The sequence below is a fragment of the Heterocephalus glaber genome, unplaced genomic scaffold (assembly GCF_053883595.1).
Source record: "Heterocephalus glaber isolate CG9 unplaced genomic scaffold, H.glaber_assembly_v1.0 deba00001662, whole genome shotgun sequence".
Classification (NCBI taxonomy): domain Eukaryota; kingdom Metazoa; phylum Chordata; class Mammalia; order Rodentia; family Bathyergidae; genus Heterocephalus; species Heterocephalus glaber.
In genome coordinates, this window is record NW_028258403.1 from 5,352,686 (window position 1) to 5,371,584 (window position 18,899).

The following is an 18,899-nucleotide window of genomic DNA, read 5'->3' on the forward strand; positions in this document are numbered from 1 at the left end:
TCAGATCACGCCCCCTGGTTCCAGACCGCCCCTTCCTTAACTTTAAACCCCTCCTCTTCCTCTGGAACAGGTTCGCAGTCCCGCCCTCCTCCTCAGTACTTCCGGTTCTCTGCTAACCGTGACGCCGGACCCTTGGCTAGAGAGTGACCGTGGCCTGAGTGACCTCCTGGCGGCTGCGGAAAGCCGTACCGAAGGCGGGAGGGGTGGCTCTCGGGCCACGCGCTGCCAGCGCCGGGACTTGGTGGGCGGCGAGGCTGGGGCTGACTCCTGTCTCGGGATGCCCGGGGAGGAGGAACAAGCCTTCCTGCTCGCCCGCGAGGAGCTCGCGAGCGCCCTGAGAAAGGATTCTGCACAGTCGTTTTCCCTGGAGCAGCTTCGGCCACTACTGGATACCTCTTTGCCTCCAGCCTCCCGCTACCTGTTACTGGACGCCGCACGCCTGGTTCGCTGCAATGCTCTTGGGGAGGTGAGGTCAGGCCCTCCCTGCCCGGCTCATAAAGGGAACGTGGGTCCAGAGGCCAGGGCTGGGCTCACAGCTCTGCTTTCTGACTGCTCCCAGCCCCTAAACTACCTCAATATTCTGACCACGGCCCTGAACATCCTGGAGAAATACGGCCGAAACCTCCTCAGCCCTCAGCGGCCTCGGTACTGGCGCTCGGTCAAGTTTAATAACCCCGTCTTTCACAGCACCGTGGATGCTGTGCAGGTGAAACCTTTGGGCGTTACGGGAAAGGGGACTAGACCGAGGCTGGGGGTTGGCTAGAAAGGGCCAAAGGGCTTGCTGAATGAGAATGGTCCAGTCCGATTGCCAACCGGGCTTGCTGGGTGGTGACTTCTTGTGAATGTGTGGCAGGGGGGCCGGGATGTGCTGCGATTGTATGGCTATACCGAGGAGCAGCCAGATGGTCTGAGCTTCCCAGAAGACCAGGAGGAGCCACATGGGCACCACGTTGCTGCAGTCACACTGGAAGTGCTGCTGCTTCGGACAGAGCTCAGTCTGCTGTTGGCGGTGAGATGTTCCACTAGTCCTGAGGTCTTAAGTACCAGGCCAGGGAAGTCCAGCCTAACTCCAGCCGTTTTGAGAACCCCCATGCTGTTGAACCATGGGCCTAGTCTCCACAGCAATCTGGGAGCTCCGGGTACTGTTCTCCCTGTGACTGTTAGGGGACCAGGACTTAGAGGGAGAGTCCTGTTCTAAGGCTGTAGGTGAGAACTCTTTTCGTCTTGTTTGCAGAATTCACATCCAAGAGAGAAAGCACTGGAGCAGCTGCTAAAAGACAAAGCGGAAGATGATGTAAGGGAGGCAAGAAGGGTGCTGTTGAACAGATGAAGCAGGAAATGTGGGACTCTGTGTCCCCAAGCATTTGCCCATTCCCTGCTCTTTCTTTCTCAGGTGCTGCAGCTTTCAGAGTTTGACCCCTTACTGAGAGAAATTGCTCCTGGCCCCCTCACTACACCCTCTGCCCCAGGTATGACTGGTCCTGTGTGGGGAGGGGTGGCAGACTATATTGATGGAAGTTTAGGATCTTTGTGGTTATTTTTGTTTTTCAAAGAGATTAAAATTGCTTCCTTGGGTCCACATGTGCTAAAAAGTAGTCTTGTGATTTGTCCTAGTCCATATAGCGGATTCATATGTAACTGGTCTTTTAAAGAAAGATGTTCTGTTTGTTTGTTTGTTTGTTTCTACATTCTAGGCCTCCCTCTTGGTCCCTGCTTTCTCTGTGGTTCTGCTCCAGGCACACTGCACTGCGCAGCCTGTAAACAGGTCTCATGCCCAACCTGTGACCGCCTGTTCCATGGACATCCATCTCGTGCTCATCACCTCCGCCAGACCCTGCCTGGGGCCATCCAGGCCACCCACCTGAGCCCCAGGTAAGAGGCTTTCTCTTCTTGGTAAGAGTACAACTAAGAGAACTTCAAGTCACCTGAGTATTCGTTATGTGCCAGGTTCTGTGTTAAACACTGTCTAGTAGAGGACAAGCAGCCAGTCACAGGGTTTGGTTTTTTTTTTTTGATACAAGGGATCGAACTCGGGTCCTTGCACTTGCGCAGCAGATGGCGAAACCACTGAGCTAAATCCCTGGCCCAGTCACAGTCTTTAAGGAGGTTATAAACATATACATCAAGCAAGTGGCAGTTTCAAGAGGATAGATTATTATGGTGTGCAAATAGGTTGTAGGTGGATGTGATCTGGCCTGAAGAATCATCTCAATCAGCAGTATTTTAAACACTTCATAGGGGTACAGGTCCCATGTTAGGGATATCTGCCTGGAAGAAATGAACTGTAGGGCTGGGGATTAAGCTCAATTGTTCCGCTGCCTGCCTCGAAAACCCAAGGTCCTGAGTTTGATCCCCAGTACCAAAAAAAAAAAAAAAAAGAAATGAACTGTAAACTGTCATTTAAATGTTGAGTAGATTACAGGAGTGATCCAGACAGAGAGCTCAGCATGTGCAAAGGCCAGAGCTATGTGTTTTATTTAGGAAATGGGGGATGCACAGGGGTGAGGGACCCAGGCACCAGGTCCCACCTCAGCAGGCCATGTCTGCTTTTCTGTTACAGTTTACCTGCCTCAGCTCAACCACAGCCCCACTTAACCTCCCTGCTGGCCCTGGGAGATGGCACTCTTTCTTCCCCTGATCCTGCAAGTGCCCGTCTTCGCTGGCATTGTGCTGCTTGTGACGTGTTAAACGAGCCTTGGGCAGTGCTCTGTGTGGCATGTGGTCGGCCCAGAGGCTGTAAGGTGTTGGGGCCAGGGCTTGAGAGTCCTCAAGGAACTGGAGGCCTAGAGCCTGAGGTTGCACGGGGTCAGTGGGCCTGCCAGAGCTGTACCTTTGAGAATGAGGCAGCAGCTGTGCTCTGTGCCATGTGTGAGCGACCTCGACTGGCCCAGCCTCCCAGCCTGGTGGTGGATTCCCACGATGCTGGCATTTGCCTACAGCCCCTTAAGGTAACCTGTTCCTGGCCTTCTCAGCTCATTATTTGCACCCAGTACCTTAGGCTATTCTCTACTTCCCCGTTGCTAGTTTTCCTTCAGTTTCTCCAACTCCCTGTATATATTCTATCATGAACCTCAGCCAGCCAGCCAATGGGATGATTCTCTCTACCTTCCCAGCAGGAGGATACTTTGCCCTCCTCTACTCAGACTCAAGTCTGGTACTGTATTCACTGTACCTTCTGCAACTCGGGCCTTGGCTGGGTGTGTGCTATGTGCAATCGGACCAGCAGCCCCGTCCCAGTACGACATGCTCCCCAGCTGCATGCAAGCTCTTTGGAAAAGGAGCCGCCAGAGCCTGCACCTCCACAGCATCTCAGTGCCTCCTTAGCCAGTTCCTGTGGAGAGCCTGAGAAACAACGCCAAGACAAGATGCGGGAGGAGGGTCTTCAGCTAGTGATCATGATCCGGGTGAGGACTGGCCCTGGGATGGGGTGGGGCTGAACTGGTAGGGGGAAGGATGGATGCTGTGGCTTTTTAATAGAGTTCTCATAAATCCTGTCAGTGTTAGCAGCAACTGCCTCTTATTGAACACTATGCACAGTCACATGATCAGATTCATATGACCAGTATATGTGAGCTTAGCCACTGTCGGCATCCTGGGTCAGGCTGAGGTTGGATAGAGAGTGCCCCTCCTGATAGGCCTTCTGTCTGTGTGTTACTGTCCCTTAGGAAGGAGAGGCTGCAGGTGCCTGTCCAGAGGAGATCTTCTCGGCTTTACAGTACTCAGGCACCGAGGTGCCCCTGCAGTGGTTGCACTCAGAGCTGCCCTATGTGCTGGAGATGGTGGCTGAGCTGGCTGGCCAGCAGTCCCCCGAGCTAGGTGCCTTTTCCTGTCAGGAAGCCCGGAAAGCCTGGCTGGATCGTCATGGCAACCTTGATGAAGCTGTGGAGGAGTGTGTGAGGGCCCGGAGGAGGAAGGTAATGGCTGTTCTGGAGGTGGGATGGGGTTGAGGGTCTCAGAGTCTCTCACACTCTCCCTTGTTTGCTTTTCCCTCTTCACTCCCATTTTCTACTCCCAATTTGCAGGTGCAGGAGCTTCGGTCCTTGGGATTTGGCCCTGAGGAAGGCTCTCTTCAAGCATTGTTCCAACATGGAGGTGATGTGGCACGGGCCCTGACTGAGCTACAGCGCCAGCGCCTAGAGCCCTTCCACCAGCGCCTTTGGGACAGTGCCCCTGAGCCCTCCTGGGATGGGCCAGACAAGCAGGTGCTGGGAGGAGGCGAGAAGCCCAAGAGCCCATCTAGAAAGGCAAGCGGGAAGACAGCGAGAGGATCCCTGGGGTCTGACAATCACTCCTTCCCCTTCCACCTGAATTACATTGCAGAGCTTGGTCAGACGGCTTTTGGCAGTCTATGACCTCCCCAGCTGGGGCCGCGCAGAACTGGCACTGTCACTGCTGCAGGAGACTCCCAGGAACTATGAGGTGTTAGATGTGGTAGAGGCTGTGAGGCACAACCAGGATCGGGCCTTCCTGCGCCGCTTGCTTGCCCAGGAATGTGCCGTGTGCAGCTGGACCCTGCCCCGAAACCGGGTAAGCCCCTCCCCACTGCACCTGGTCGGAAAATTACTGTATTCCCTTTGGACCTCCATTTCAGCCCTGCCTGGCCCTCTTCTCAGCAGTTCTCTGGTACCCCTGAAGCCTTCTGAGGGAGGGAAGGCCTTCTCCCTTTATAAAATACTCTGTTGTAGAAATTTTCAAACATTGTCTCAGTCAGCTTTCTGTGACTATAACAAATACCTGATATAATCAACTTAGAAAAAGGATTATTTGGGGTCAGAGTTTAGAGGGTTCAGTCTAATTGGCTGGCCCCATTGCTTTGGGCCTTTTTCTGGCACATGGTGGTGGAAGCACTCACCTAAGCCTGGAAGCTAAAGAGGAGGAGGGCAGGATTTCATAACCCTTTCAAGGGTGCACCCTAAAGACCTCCTACCAGGCCCTGCCTCCTAAAGGCACCTCTATTTCCCAGCAGAACCACCCTGGGGAGCAAGCCTTTACCACTGTCCCTTTGAGGGGCACCTAAGACCCGAACTATAGCAAATAAATAATGTAGATAAAATTGTGTGATAAATCCCTTACAGCCCTTACCCCTCAGTGCATTCATTGACCTCCAGCAATTAGCAATGTACGGCCAATCTGTGTTTCATCTGTACGCACGGAGGATCGTTTTGAACCAAATCTTAGGTGCCATATAATTTTGTCTGTAAATACTTCCATGTGTATCGCTAAAAGGAAAACTCTTTGAAAACAAAGCCATGGTACCACTGTCACACTAAAAAAAAATTAACAGTAATTCTTTCTGAGGGATTGGGGGTTGAACCTTCACACTGAGTTACCTCCTTGCCTCCTGCAACACACTTTTTTTATACAAGCTCTCACTCAGTCACTAAGTTGCCCAGGCTGGGCTTGAACTTGAGATTCTCCTGCCTCAGCCTCCCAAACAATAATTTTTTAATATTAAAATAAACAGTTGGGGGGTGCTGGGGATTTAGCTCAGTGGTTCCACCACCTGCCTCAAAAGCGCAAGGTCCTGAGTTCAATCCCCAGTACCCCCCAAAAAATCTTCTGTAAAATATCCAGTTGGACTGGGTGGTGTGCATGACTGTAACTCTAGCTGCTCAGAAGGCTGAGGCAGGAGAATCACAAGTTCAAGGCTGGCCTGGGCAACGTAGGGAGACCCTGTCTCAAAATAAGCTTTTAAAAACTGGCTAGGGAGCCAGGTATGGTGGTGCATGTCTGTAATCCTGGGGCAGGAGGATTGCTGTGATGTGAGTTCAAGGCCAGCCTGGGCTACATAGTAAGTTCAAGTCTAGGCTGAGGATTTAGCTTAGTGGCACTGCAGTCCTGAGTTTGATCCCTGGTACCAAAAAAAAAAAAATCAAGTCCAGCCTGAACTACATAGTGAGACCCTGTCTCCAGAAAAAGAAAAAAAAATGGCTGGGGGCATTTCTCAGTGGTAGAGCACTTGACTGACATGTATGAGGAGCCCTGTAGTCAATCCATAGTACTGTAAAAAAAAAAGCAAACAACCCAGTTGGTAGGCATAAGCTCTTCTTAACTTCTGAGCTTCAGCTTAATCTAGGTCAGAAGCGGCAGTTTACTGCCAAATGCAGTCAAGTTTAGGTAATCCAGCTCTGTATGCATTTTGTTTTGTTCTCTCTTTTTTTTTTTTTTTTGGATTTTTGAGACAGGGTCTTGCTTTGTACTTCAGGCTGGTCTTGACCTCAATGTGTAGCCAGGCTGGCCCTGAACTCATGGCATTCCTCCTGCCTCAGCCTCCCAACTGCTGGGATTACAGGCATCCACCACCATGCCCAGCTTACTCTTTATTTTAAAGAATTATCATAAACTGGGCCAGGGATTTAGCTCAGTGGTTTCACCGCCTGCTGCACATTGCCAAGGATCGGAGTTCGATCGCCAGTACCAAAAAAAAAAAAAGAATTATCATAAACTGGACATACTTGTGCATGCCTGTAATCTCAGCAGTCTCGAAAGCTGAGGCAGGAGGATCACAAGTTTGAGCCTAGCCTGATCAACATAGCAACTTTTTTTTTTTTCCAACATAGCAACTTAATGAGACCCTGACTCAAAACTTTTAAAAGCCTAGGAGCTGGCTATGGTGGCGCACACCTATGATTCCAGTACTTGACAGGGTGAGGCAGAAACATTGCCATGAGTTTAAAGCCAGCCTGGGCTACATAGAGAGTTCAAGGCTAGGCCAGCCTGAACTACATAGTGAGACCCTGTCTCAAAAAAACCCAAAACAGATACAGTTTAGTGCAAAGGATCATGTGTCCACCTGTGCATCTGTGTTCCCCTGTAGTGCCCTCTTGATGCAATTAGATGACCTCCAATACTGATAAATTTCTCATGAAAGAAAGGGAGACCTGAAGGGCTGGAGGGAAGCCCGGGCCAGGTGGTTGGATGGGGAGAGCCTCCTGGCCCATTCATGGTGCCAATTTCTTCCTGGCCTGAGTTCAATATCTAGTACCACAAGCAAAAGAACACAAAATAATTGTAGATTCACAGGAAGTTGCAAAAATAGTACACAGAATTCTACAGGCTTTTCACTCCCCCATGGTGATATCTTCTTATATGATTATAATGCAATATTAAGACCAAGAAATACACACTGATACCATTAATGACACTGCAGATCTGTTCTATTCATGGATGTGTGTATGTGGGGTTTTTTGCAATTTTATCCCATGTATAGATACATATAACCAACACCATAATCAAGATACAGATTGTTCTATCACCACAAAGGAATCGCCTAAGGGGCTGGAGATTTAGCTCAGTGGTTCTGCTGCCTGCCTCGCAAACTCAAGGTCCCGAGTTCAATCTCTGGTACCAAAAAAAAAAAAAAGGAATCCCCCCCACAGTGGTCACCTGGCAACCGGTAATTGTTCTGCATCTCTTTAGTGCCATTTCGGCGATGTTATTTGTGTTTGCTTTTAATTGAACATGAATGCCTTTAGGGACAGTTTTGTCTTTACCTCCACCTGTTAACAGACATTTGAGTTGCTGGGCTGCTTGCCGGGCACCTTGTTGGCATTTGAAATTGGTACATCTGCCCAGTTAATTAAATCTTTGTTTTACAGTAGTCACTTGAAAGCTACTGCCCCTTCCCAGGGCAGGCAGCAGGCAGCTGTGGCTTCTGACACCACCATTACCACCCGCCGCATCTTTCTTGCCCTTCCCCCATAGATGCAAGCTCTGACTTCCTGTGAGTGCACCATCTGCCCTGACTGCTTCCGCCAACACTTCACCATTGCCTTGAAGGAAAAGCACATCACAGATATGGTATGCCCTGCCTGTGGCCGCCCCGACCTCACAGATGACACACAGTTACACGGCTACTTCTCTACCCTTGACATCCAGGTACTGCAGCCTTTAGGGTTCAGGTGCCTTAGGCTTTGGGCAGTAACTGTACCCACCCACACCACCTCTGCATCTTGTCCCCAGCTTCGGGAGAGTCTAGAGCCAGATGCCTATGCATTGTTCCTTAAGAAGCTGACTGAGGCCGAGCTAATGCGGGACCCCAACTTCTTGTGGTGTGCCCAGGTCAGTGGCCAGCCCAGAAGAGCTGACTGTCGAGGGACAGGGACAATGCAGGTAAGGCCTTGAATAGCTTTATGTTCTCGCACTCACAGTGCTCCTTCGGCTTCATATATGAGCGTGAACAGCTGGAGGCGACGTGTCCCCAGTGTCACCATACCTTCTGTGTCCGCTGCAAGCGCCAGGTGAGTCTCAGTGTTTATCCTTAGAGAAATTTTTTTTTTTTTTCTTAGAGAAATATTTATTAAGCTACTTCCGGGAACTGTTAGACTCACGGAGTGTATTGGAAGGCAACGCAGACATGTGCGCTGAGCTCAAAGAACTTAGGAGATAGGGAGCCATGCCCAAGAAGAGGGGGAGGAGGGAGAGAGGGAGCAAGAAGGAAGAAAGGGGGAGGAAGGAGAGAGGGAGAAGGGAAAGCAGGAAAAGGGAAGGTGAAGAAAGGAAAGGGAAAAGAGACAGGATGGAAGAAAATCAAGGGAGGGAGGAAATAATTTTACATAGCCATAATAAATTCTATAAAGAAAACAGAAACAGTAGAAATCTGAGCAATGGAATAGCAGCAGGGACCTACTGAGGATAGAAAGGTCAAAGAAGTCTTCTCTAAAATGATTTAATTTAAGCTCAGGCCTGAAAGCTGAGAAGCCAGCCATGCAGAGTGTTTGGGACAGAGAACACAAACCAAAAAAAGGCCAAAGTGAGAAAGTCTTATGTGGCTAGATCCTGCAGCCATTGAGGCCAAGCCAGACAAGCATGTGCCTTCATTCCGAGACTGAACAGGGGCTGACATGTCTCATTTATCGTTTATGAAATGTAACGTTTGATACCGAAAGACTTGCATCTACATTATGAAACATAACAAAATGAACACCTGAGACCTTGCCACCAGACCCTGCCACCTACCAATACTGTTAAGCTCGCAACTTAGCTTTGAAAGGTCTTTTGTAGGAGTATGGAGAATGGGCCACAGGGAGTGGAAGTGAAAGACTAGTCACCCAAGCAGGTAATTGAGGCAAGCCTTGAGGATGGCCTGGAGAAATGTGGTGTTAGTAGGGATAAAGAAAAGGGACAGGGTTGAGATAGGTTTGGAGTGGTAGAAACTAGACTTGTTAATGAATATGAGATGGTATAAGAACACAGATATAAGAACATAGGTATAAGAACCAAGATGACCCCTCAGCATGTGAGCAAATACACTAAACAGGGAACCACCAGGTGTGAGTGGAAGGGCCAGCGCATGGGACAGAGCTCCTTTCCTTCCGGCAGTGGGAGGAGCAGCACCGAGGACAGAGCTGTGAGGATTTCCAGAACTGGAAACGCAATAATGACCCAGAATACCAGGCCCAGGGCCTGGCAATGTATCTTCAGGAAAATGGCATTGGTAAGGCCGCCCTTCTGGTCTGTCTGCTTGGTAGTCTATCATTGGCAGCAGTTCTGTCCTTGAGGGGCTTGAGTTACAGTGGCAGCTCCAGTCCTGAACTGCTGTCCCTTACAGACTGTCCTAAATGCAAGTTCTCATATGCACTGGCTCGAGGAGGCTGCATGCATTTCCACTGCACCCAGTGCCGCCACCAGTTCTGCAGTGGCTGCTACAATACCTTTTACGCCAAGAATGTGAGCTCAGAGGGTGGGGAAGGGAGGGAAGGGTGGGCTGCCATTGGGTTTGAGGGGCAGGGCCCATTGAAGAACAGCCCAGGGGGAAAAAGAGATCAGTTGGATGCCCTTCACTTGCTCTGGACCTTCCAGTGTCCCTTCCTCCCATGCCCCTCGCACAGGGGTTCCTGAGAAGCCAAGACCCCAGCAGTCTCTTAAGTTTTCCTTTCCCATCTGGGTTTCCACCAGAAATGTCCAGACCCTAACTGCAGAGTGAAAAAGTCCCTGCATGGTCACCACCCTCGAGACTGCCTTTTCTACCTTCGAGATTGGTCTGCTGGCCGGCTCCAGAAGCTGCTACAGGTCAGAGGTGGCTGGCCTGGTTGGGTTTGCAGGTTGTTCAGGAGGAGGAGGAAGAAGGGTACAGGGTGGGCATGAGTGGAAACATTCTTGCAGGGTCCAAGGTGGGCACAGAAGGCTAGGAAGTGCAACAGTAGCTGGCATCAAGGAGAACATAACACCCATTGTCTCTGCCCCTCCTCAGGACAATCACATCATGTTTAATACAGAGCCTCCCGCTGGAGCCCGAGCAGTCCCTGGAGGTGAGTGTCGGACAGGCCTCTGAGAAGGGGAGATGGTGTGTGGGACTCCTATGTGGCAGTGTGGGAGCAGTTTGGCCAGCTAATTATCCTCCCCAGGTCTTGTTTTCCCCTCTATGAAGTGAGGATGATAATATTCATTTTGCTGCTAAGCTGTTTTACAAAATCATTAAATCACATAGTGCTTATGCTGTTTCTTCTCACATTCTCAAATGATAATGCTTCATTGATAAATTGTGCGAGTATTTAATGAGACCTGCTGGTTTCAGGGTTACTGTTGTAGGTTCCATGAGGGACACAGGTAAGTTAACCATGCAGGAACTAAATAACAAGAGAGATACGAGAGAGTATGTGATTATGGGACAAAAGCCACCATGGGTAAAAGTAGGGACAGCAAGGTCCCTGTGTCTGGATCAGAGTTGGTGTGCTGCTAATGGCCTCCTTTAAGGAGCCCACCACCACCACCACCAGTGGAGCCCAGTTCTGTGCTCCATCCTCTCCCTGGAGGTTCCTCCACGTGCCCCTGAATATCCCAAGTCTCCAGGCTTTTGGAGGGCCCCTCCAACGGTCCCCTCCCAACAAGAGGTCCCTTCCTCCCCTTACCCTTAGGTGGCTGCCGAGTGATGGAGCAGAAGGAGGTTCCCAATGGGCTCAGGGATGAAGCTTGTGGCAAGGAAACTCTACCTGGCTATGCCGGCCTCTGCCAGTGAGTGGTGGGCAGGGCACAAAGCACGGTGTTGGGGGTGGGAGATAGGCATGGTGAGAGTGTGGCCAGGCCATGAAGTAGGGTCTCTGGGAGCAGTAGGCCCTACAGAGTAGGAGAGAGGAGGCTCTTCTGGAATGGGGCATGGATGGGTAGTAGAAGTAGACACTGGCTGGCACTGCCTTGTAAGTACAACAGGCAGCAATTGTCAGTTTGGTTTAGTTTGGTTTTGGGTATTTTGAGACATGATCTTGCTGTGTAGTTCAGGCTGGTCTTAAACTCCCTATGTAGCCCAAACTGGCCTCGAACTCACAGCAGTCCTCCTGCCTTAGCCTCCCAAGCGCTGGGATTACCAGCATGTACCACCATGACTTTGTGATACTGGGGATTGAACCTGGGGCCTTCCCACTGAGTTACATTCCTATCTTTGACATAGGGTCTTCCAGAGTCACTGAGTTGCCTAGACTAAGGTCTTGAAGTTACTAAGTTGCCCAGGCTGAGGTCAAATTTGTTATCCTCCTGCCTCAACCTCCCAAAGTGCTGGGATTAGAGGCATGCACCAGCATGTTCAGCAAGGAGCTGTCTTGTTTGTCTGAGGATCCCAGTGCCCAGCAAGGTGCTAGGCCCACTCAGTTAATATTAATCAACAGGAGAACAAGTGTCCTACTCCCTCATCTCCCTAGGGCACACTACAAAGAGTATCTTGTGAGCCTCATCAATGCCCACTCACTGGACCCAGCAACTCTGTACGAAGTGGAGGAGCTAGAGACAGCCACTGAGCGCTACCTGCATGTGCACCCCCAGGCCTTGGCTGGAGAGGATCCCCCTGCTTACCAAGCCCGTTTGTTACAGGTAATGCTTTTGCTCAACCTTATTGATACCACCCTCCAGAAGTCACCTGTCCCAGCCTATTTCTGAGCTCCAGGCATCCAGTATCATTATCCTCTCTCTCTTCCTGCAGAAGCTGATGGAAGAGGTGCCCTTGGGACAGAGTATCCCCCGCAGGAGGAAGTAGCTGAGGGCAAGGGTCTTCAGGAAGGCCCAGTGGCCCAGCTCCCTCAGGATCAGCTCCAGCACCAATAAAGAGGCATCTTATTGCCAGGCTTCTTGGTGGTCCTTCTTCCTGGTCCCACCATCTAGGGGCACCAGGGAAATGGGGTGAACAGTTTTGCTGAAAGGTTCTCCTGCTGCCTGCCATCTGACCCACCCTGGATTAAGGCAAGAAAGAAACTGGAGTCATGGAAGGGCAGGGAGGCTCTCCCCATCCAACCACCTGGCTTGGGCTTCCCTGCAGGCCTCCCTTCTTCCTTTCATGGAATTCAGCTAGTATTGGAGGTAACCCAGCTGTACCAAGTGTCCACTGTGGGGGTACACAGACACACAGGTGTACATGTGATCCTGAAGCTCCACGCCAGACCTCAGAAAACTGGCCTCCCTGTGGAGAAAGCAGTGTCACAGAAAAGGACAGATGCAAGCAAGGAGTATCAGCCAGGAAAGGGAAGGAAGGAGTCATGCAGGAGCAGAGGGGAGACCCCTGCTGCTGACAGTGGAACTGTGTGACAAACCTGAAGTGCTGCTTCCCTCTAGTGGTAGCCGGTTGCCCTGCAACTCGGACCAACCACGTGATTTCTGGGAATGGGAAGTCCCTGAAGGAAAACTGAAACTTAGGGTGGGGACTCTAGAAAGGGGTGGAGAGATAATACAGCGGCCTAGCTAAAAGCTCAGGTGCACTGAGCCCTGGAACAGCCCGGACAGCAGCTCAGGTAAGAGCAGCCAAAGACGGGAGTCCGCCCGGCATCTGGAGCCGGAAGGCCCAGTAATATCGGACGGCACCCCCCGGGAAGTCGGGGGGCTCCTTGGGGTCCTCTGCTGGAGGGTTAGACAAAAGGCCTGTGAGTCAGGAAGCAGGGTGAATTGGCTGGAGTACTGATAGGAGAGACCCGGTAAGGGCCAGTGTTCCCAGGCCCTGTGAAAGGGGCAGAGAGGAACTAGCCTGTGAGTCTGGAGGAAGGCTCTTAGCCCAGCTTCAGTTGACCCTGTTTATTTCTTTGCCCACTGGCTCTGCCCACTTATGCTGTAGCTACGACTCTGACCTCATCTCCTTGCCCCACCTACCCCTGGGGCAAACAGGGGGGCCAAAGGTCAAAGATGGGCCGTGGAGGGGGATAGGTAAGGAGGGTTGATGAAGCATCTCAGAGACCATCTCTGCCTGTAACAAAGGATTGAGACGCTAAACAGCCTCTCACCAGGAGCAGAACACCAAGGGAATTCTCTTCTCTCCCAAGCAATCCAGTGCTGAAGTCTTAGACCAGTGTCTAAGGTTTCCTTTCAAGTATCAGCTTGGAATGTTAAAAAAGAATTACTTTTAAAATAATTACTAGTGATGGCAGAAAGGACTAATTCTGCCTCAAAAGCCAGGTGTGGTGGTGCACGCCTGTAATCCCAGCACTTGGGAGGCTGAGACAGGAGGATTACCATAAGTTGGAGGCCAGCCTGGGCTACATAGTGAGCTCGAGGGCAGCCTGAAATATATAGCCAGACCCTGTCTCAACAAAAATCTGCCTCGGAGAAGGTTGAGGTATGTGTAGAGCCAAAAGATGATGGATGGGTCTCTGGGGGCTGTTGCCAGAAGCTGACCTCAGTGGTCAGGGGCTTAGTAGATGTTCTCTCCCCAAGTGCTGGTTGTGATGGTTGCTGCTTCTCTTTCTCCCAGGATGGCATCAGGCAGGGCTCGCTGCACCCGGAAGCTCCGAAGCTGGGTGGTGGAACAAGTGGAGAGTGGGCAGTTCCCAGGGGTGTGCTGGGATGATGAGCCAGCTAAGACCATGTTCCGGATTCCCTGGAAGCATGCAGGCAAGCAGGACTTCCGGGAGGACCAGGATGCCCTCTTCTTCAAGGTGAAAGGGCCTAGAACCCGATACCTCCTCGGGGATGGAATACACACTGGTGTGCTTGCTCTAAGTCCCTTTTCTCTCTCTCTCTGGGTTTCAGATATGGGGCAGCTTGGGGCATAGGTCCAACTGTGTTCTTTGTAGAGCTCAATACAAAATGAAAATGCAGAATCCCACATTAAATTATTATTAAGGATTTCAATACGGCGCTGGGTATGGTGGCACACTTGTAATCCCAGCGCTCTGGGAGCTGAGGCAGGAAAATCCTAAGTTTGAGTCCCACCTAGATAATGTGGCACATACCTTACCTCAAATAAAAAGGGCTGGGGATTAGCTCAGTAGGAAGGCCCTAGATTCAACTGCCAGTACTGCAAATAAAGATTTCAAGATAGCAAAACACAAACCTAGTGTAAGGTCAGACTGAGGCACGATTGAGACCACCAAGGCAGGCAAAATTGAAGCAACATGCGATGAGTTTATTGTCATCTGGGTGCAGATGGGCCAAGGTCGAAAAAGGCCATTGGCACTGAGAGGAGGGTGTGTCCAGTTGATACAGGGGAGTGTAGGTAGGGAAGGGGAAACTGGTCCAGAGGGTGGAAAATGTTAGAGTCCCATGGGTGATGGGCCTGGGGCTGGCTGATAAAGAGGGCCGTGGTGAGAGCAGCAGTGCAGTTCCTGGCTTTCTATTATCTCTGCTCCTGTGGATGCAGGTAGCGAATCTGCCTGGTGGGAGAATCTGCCTGGTGGGAGGTCCGGCTCTGCCTCTGTCACCTAGCACAAGCCCATCTGAGCTTACAGCCTTGCACCTGCACAGGCCCTGGACCTAGCCCATTGGAGGGACAGCTGGGGTATGTAACATTTCCCTCCTCTTCACTAGGCCTGGGCAGTATTTAAGGGAAAGTACAAGGAGGGGGACACACGAGGCCCTGCTGTCTGGAAGACTCGTCTTCGCTGTGCCCTCAACAAGAGTCCAGAATTTAAGGAGGTTCCTGAGAGAGGCCGTATGGATGTTGCTGAGCCCTACAAGGTATATCGGCTGCTGCCTCCAGGAACCCTGCCTGGTGAGTGACCACTTCCCCAACCGCCCAGCAGACTGAGGAGGAAGGATGAAGAGAGGAGCCTCCTAAGGCCCCTCAGGCTTCTGCCCTGTCCCTGCCTTTGAGGAGCTGCTGCCCAGTTTCCCCTTCCCAGTCCAGACCATCTCTTCAGACCCCTTGCCTCCCTTCTTTCCTAAGATTCTGTTTGTCTTCCCTCAACAATTGCACAGCCCAGCCAGGGACCCAGAAATCATCAAAGCGACACCGAAGTTCTGTGTCTCCACAGAGGGAGGAGGAGGAAGAGACCGTGAAGAGCTGCACACTCAGTCTATCCTGCCTCCAGGACCCCTTCAGTAATGTGAGAGCTGGGGAGGGGACTGGGTGGGCCTGAGGCAGGACAGTAACTAGAGAGCGAGGTGGGCTGATGTTAGACTCTGCGTGCAGGAGGAGGCGAGAGCCGCTGGCAGAGCAGGCCACCTAGACAGTGGGAGCTGCAGCAGCAGCCCTGACCCACAGGAAGGTACCACCTCCCCTGCCTCTTGTGTCCTCTCTGCGGCACCTTCTGGCCCCATTCTGAATGACCGGTGCTTTTGCCTTCCATCCAGGTGCAGACAGCACTGAGGCTCAGGAGGATCAGACGGAGCATCTGCTCCCCCAGAACCCAGGTACTTGACATTTATGATCTTTTCCTGCTCCCTTCCTTTCTAAGTCTGCTTCCTCTGACATTGCATCCTTTGTCTTGTCAGCCTTATAGCAAATTGTGCTCACCTTACCTTAGAGAGAGGCAATGGCTTCTAGGCAGAGAATTCTATATACCTGACCACACTCCCCAAAGCTTTTTTTTACCCCAGAAAATACAATCTAACATACACAGCTCCCTTGACACCCACATTGAGAGGTTTTTGTTTTGGTTTGGTTTTGGTTTTGTGCTGAACATTGAACCCAGAGCCTTGCACATGGTAAGCAACTGCTCTACTACTAAGCTACAACCCCAGCCCTGTCTTTTTTTTTTTTTTTTTTTTTGGTACTGGGGATTGAACTCAGAACCTTGAGTTTTCGAGGCAGGAGCAGCACCACTGAGCTAAATCCCTGGCCCTATCTATTTTGGGACAGGATTTCGTTAAGTTGGCCAAACTGGCCTTGAACTTTCTTTTTTTTTTGGTACCGGGGATCAAACTTGGGACCTTGTGCTTGTGAGGCAGGTGCTGGAACCACTGAGCTAAATCCCCAGCCCTGGCCTTGAACTTTCAATCCTCCTGCCTCAGCCTCCTGAGCCTTAGCCTGGGATCACAAGTGTGCATTACCAAGGCTGGTGAGACATTTATTTCTTTGTGTTCAACAGAAGCCCAGTTTCTGGGGCCCTTCTAAACAGCAAGGCCTTGGGTATTAAGACCTGTAAACCTATACATTAGCTACTGTCCTGAATGGTAGCAGAGCCTAAGAGGATGCCCCAGCCGGTGTAGGGGTGAGGTTAAGGAGAGGGGGATACCTTTTTCTACTTTATTTTATTTTTGGTTTTTTGAGACAAGATTTTGCTCTGTAGTTCAGGCTGGCCTTAAACTCACTATGTAGCACAGGCTGGCCTTGAACGCACAGCAGTCCTCCTGTCTCAGTCTCCCGAGTGCTGGGATCACAAGCATGTGCCACCACGCCCAACTAAGGGCATGTGTTTCAACCTGGGAAGGTGCAGCTACCTCCCCAGCCCCTCAGTCCTCCCCAGTCCTTGTTTGGTTTCCCTCTCTGGCTTCAGTTTTCTCATTAGCAAAATGAGGACACTGAATTCTCCAGACCTCCGCTTCATTTTCTAAACCCTTTGCTCACCTGATGTATCCTGGGGGAGCGGGGCTGCATGCTCCTCTGGCATCTGGTGCAGCTGGGCTATTTTGTCCCCAGACTACTCGCTGCTGCTCACCTTCATCTACAGTGGGCGTGTGGTGGACCAGCGCCAGGTGGACAGCCTGGACTGTCGCCTTGTGGCCGAGGCCTCCAGCTCTGAGAGCACCATAACACAGGTGATATTTCCCAAGCCTGACCCAGGAGAGCCCAGCCAGCGCCTGCTGAGCCAGCTCGAAAAAGGCATCCTGGTAGCCAGCAACTCCCGAGGCGTCTTTGTGCAGCGCCTTTGTCCCATCCCCATCTCCTGGAATGCACCCCAGGCCCCACCTGGCCCGGGCCCACATCTGCTGCCCAGCAACAAGTGCATGGAGCTCTTCAAAACTGCCTGCTTCTGCAGAGGTGAGGCTCTTCGAGCTAGGCACCCAGCCTAGCCTCCTACCTTAGTTAGCATCTTCTGAGCCTGGCCTGGTAGGTCCTGCCATCACCCTGTCCTCCAGGAGACTGTCCTGCTGGTACCGCTGCACTTGCGTGTGCACAGTGCACATGGCCATCACTCAGCCCTGGCAGCTCTGCCTCCTCAGCTAAGGTCATGGAAGATGAGGTTCAGGGAGAGCTAGCATAAGAGTGTCATGTCCTGGGGAGCACTGTCACATTGAAGCACACGGTAGTTATGGGAAACATGTGGACAAGTGAGCACAGAGATTTTGACTTGTGGGCCCCTTCTACATATGCCCATGTAGGAGAGCAAGTGTGCCCTACACTCCCTGGCCCTGCCACACTACGTCTGCCACACTGCAGGTGTCCCCTGAGATGGTCCTCTCTCCATCCACTCTTGGAATTCCATTTCCAGCTGCCTCTCAACTCTACATCTGACCTTAGGAGGGGGCCAAAGCAGAAGGCATGCAGAGTGTGGGGTCCCAGAGCCATGGGTGTTCTAGTGCTGGGAGGGTGTGACAACAACAAAGCTGTTAGCTGCCAGGACTGCCGCCACCTCTCCCACAGGAGAGCTTTTTCAGGTTGTAGAGTAACTGGCTACCTCTAAGCACCTCTTGAAGAAGAGGCTTCCTTTCTGTTTGTACAGGGGTGGGTAGCAGCTTAGTTCCTGGCATCTCTCCTGACCCCACAGTTTAGGCTCTGGCCTTCATCTCTGTGTGGCCCCACTTACCCCTCTTCACCACGGGCTCCTTGACACTTCCTCCTTGCCTGTAGCCCACTCTCTTCTCACCCTTGACCCTCTTGCAGACTTTGACAGGTACTCCCAAGGCCTGGGCCCCCCACCCAAGTCCCAGGTAACACTGCATTTCTGGGAAGAGAGCCCTGGCCCCAGCCATACTCTACAGAATCCTATCACGGTGCAAGTGAGTCAGACCAGGGGCACAGTAACCTGTCCGAGGGGAGGGTGAGGTGGTCTTCAGGGAGAAGGGGGCTCCTTGGGGGAGGCTGTCCCTGGGGAGAGTGTCTGCCCCTGCTGTGCTCACTGAGCCCCAGTCCCCATCTCTTCCGGTGCAGATGGAGCAAGCCTTTGCCCGGCATTTACTGAAGGAGACGCCAGAGGAGCAGAGAGCCCCTCTGTTCCTGATGTAGAGCCGAGGATCCACCTGCCACTTCCCCTCTATTCCTCCTGTCTCCTTTGGAAAGGACTCCCTTCCAAATTGTTACTGCTCTTTTTTTTTTTTTGGTACTGGGGATTGAACTCGGGACCTTGCACTTTCGAGGCAGGCGGCGGAACCACTGAGCTAAATTCCCAGCCCTCCCTTCCGAATTGTTGCTCGGCCTTCCTTTGTGTTTACTCCAGTATGATCTGCCTCCGCGTTGTCCTGGAACTTCTATGCACCCTGACTGGTGGAGAACACTTTATCCTTTGACAGTATTTTTTTTGAAACATGCTCTCTTTTATCCCTAAGGAACTGGGAACTTTCCAAGTAGTATGAACTCAGGGGTCCTTTCCTTCTTCCCCAAGCCTCAACTCTAAAGCTAAGCACTTTATATTTTCTTCCTAGGTCTTCACTAAGGATCTAAAATAAAATTTTATTCAAAGGAGAATCACTGTCTGATTTACTGGGAGAAGGTAGCAGGAGATGGTAAAGATACCAATTTAGAATCAGGGCACTTGGGTTCTCTTCTTGCTGACATCTAGGAAAGATACTGCCTGGGTTCCATGGGGTTTGGGCCTGGTGCTGTTCAG

General features: G+C 51.5%; 2 protein-coding genes across 6 annotated transcripts; both read left to right on the plus strand.

Moving 5' to 3' along the window:
* The first annotated feature begins 65 nt into the window (after nucleotides 1-65).
* On the plus strand, nucleotides 66-12,053 carry Rnf31 (ring finger protein 31). 3 transcript variants are annotated; one of them, XM_013065297.3, is made up of 21 exons: nucleotides 66-466; nucleotides 560-706; nucleotides 854-1,009; nucleotides 1,235-1,294; nucleotides 1,394-1,469; nucleotides 1,695-1,872; nucleotides 2,561-2,948; nucleotides 3,117-3,404; nucleotides 3,666-3,914; nucleotides 4,023-4,202; nucleotides 4,321-4,527; nucleotides 7,705-7,878; nucleotides 7,963-8,061; nucleotides 8,151-8,240; nucleotides 9,322-9,436; nucleotides 9,551-9,669; nucleotides 9,898-10,011; nucleotides 10,193-10,250; nucleotides 10,857-10,953; nucleotides 11,634-11,802; nucleotides 11,912-12,053. In XM_013065297.3, the coding sequence occupies exons 1-21, from the start codon at nucleotides 278-280 to the stop codon at nucleotides 11,963-11,965; spliced, it is 3,207 nt and encodes a 1,068-aa protein (XP_012920751.1). In that variant the 5' UTR covers nucleotides 66-277; the 3' UTR covers nucleotides 11,966-12,053. The 3 variants fall into 3 exon arrangements, with proteins under 3 accessions (XP_012920751.1, XP_004864183.1, XP_012920752.1); XM_004864126.4 differs by having other exon boundaries at nucleotides 67-466; nucleotides 3,114-3,404; XM_013065298.3 differs by lacking the exon at nucleotides 854-1,009 and having other exon boundaries at nucleotides 67-466; nucleotides 3,114-3,404.
* Nucleotides 11,981-18,757, plus strand: Irf9 (interferon regulatory factor 9). 3 transcript variants are annotated; one of them, XM_021243850.2, is made up of 9 exons: nucleotides 11,981-12,168; nucleotides 13,664-13,847; nucleotides 14,719-14,902; nucleotides 15,109-15,236; nucleotides 15,323-15,398; nucleotides 15,484-15,543; nucleotides 16,772-17,113; nucleotides 17,957-18,072; nucleotides 18,224-18,757. In XM_021243850.2, exons 2-9 carry the CDS (start codon nucleotides 13,665-13,667, stop codon nucleotides 18,296-18,298), a joined length of 1,164 nt encoding a protein of 387 aa, XP_021099509.1. In that variant the 5' UTR covers nucleotides 11,981-12,168; nucleotide 13,664; the 3' UTR covers nucleotides 18,299-18,757. The 3 variants fall into 3 exon arrangements, with proteins under 3 accessions (XP_021099509.1, XP_087053345.1, XP_004864180.1); XM_087197219.1 differs by lacking the exon at nucleotides 11,981-12,168 and adding an exon at nucleotides 12,183-12,713 and having other exon boundaries at nucleotides 15,165-15,236; XM_004864123.4 differs by lacking the exon at nucleotides 11,981-12,168 and adding an exon at nucleotides 12,188-12,713.
* Nucleotides 18,758-18,899: the final 142 nt, after the last annotated feature.

Excerpts from the sequence above, each read along its gene's own strand:
- Irf9 (XM_021243850.2), top strand. The coding sequence starts at position 13,665 with ATGGCATCAGGCAGGGCTCGCTGCACCCGGAAGCTCCGAAGCTGGGTG. Across the intron at positions 14,903-15,108 it reads GCCTCCAGGAACCCTGCCTG|CCCAGCCAGGGACCCAGAAA; the intron begins GTGAGTGACCAC and ends ACAATTGCACAG. Across the intron at positions 17,114-17,956 it reads AACTGCCTGCTTCTGCAGAG|ACTTTGACAGGTACTCCCAA; the intron begins GTGAGGCTCTTC and ends ACCCTCTTGCAG.
- Rnf31 (XM_004864126.4), top strand. The coding sequence starts at position 278 with ATGCCCGGGGAGGAGGAACAAGCCTTCCTGCTCGCCCGCGAGGAGCTC. Across the intron at positions 1,470-1,694 it reads CACTACACCCTCTGCCCCAG|GCCTCCCTCTTGGTCCCTGC; the intron begins GTATGACTGGTC and ends TCTACATTCTAG. Across the intron at positions 10,012-10,192 it reads GGCTCCAGAAGCTGCTACAG|GACAATCACATCATGTTTAA; the intron begins GTCAGAGGTGGC and ends GCCCCTCCTCAG.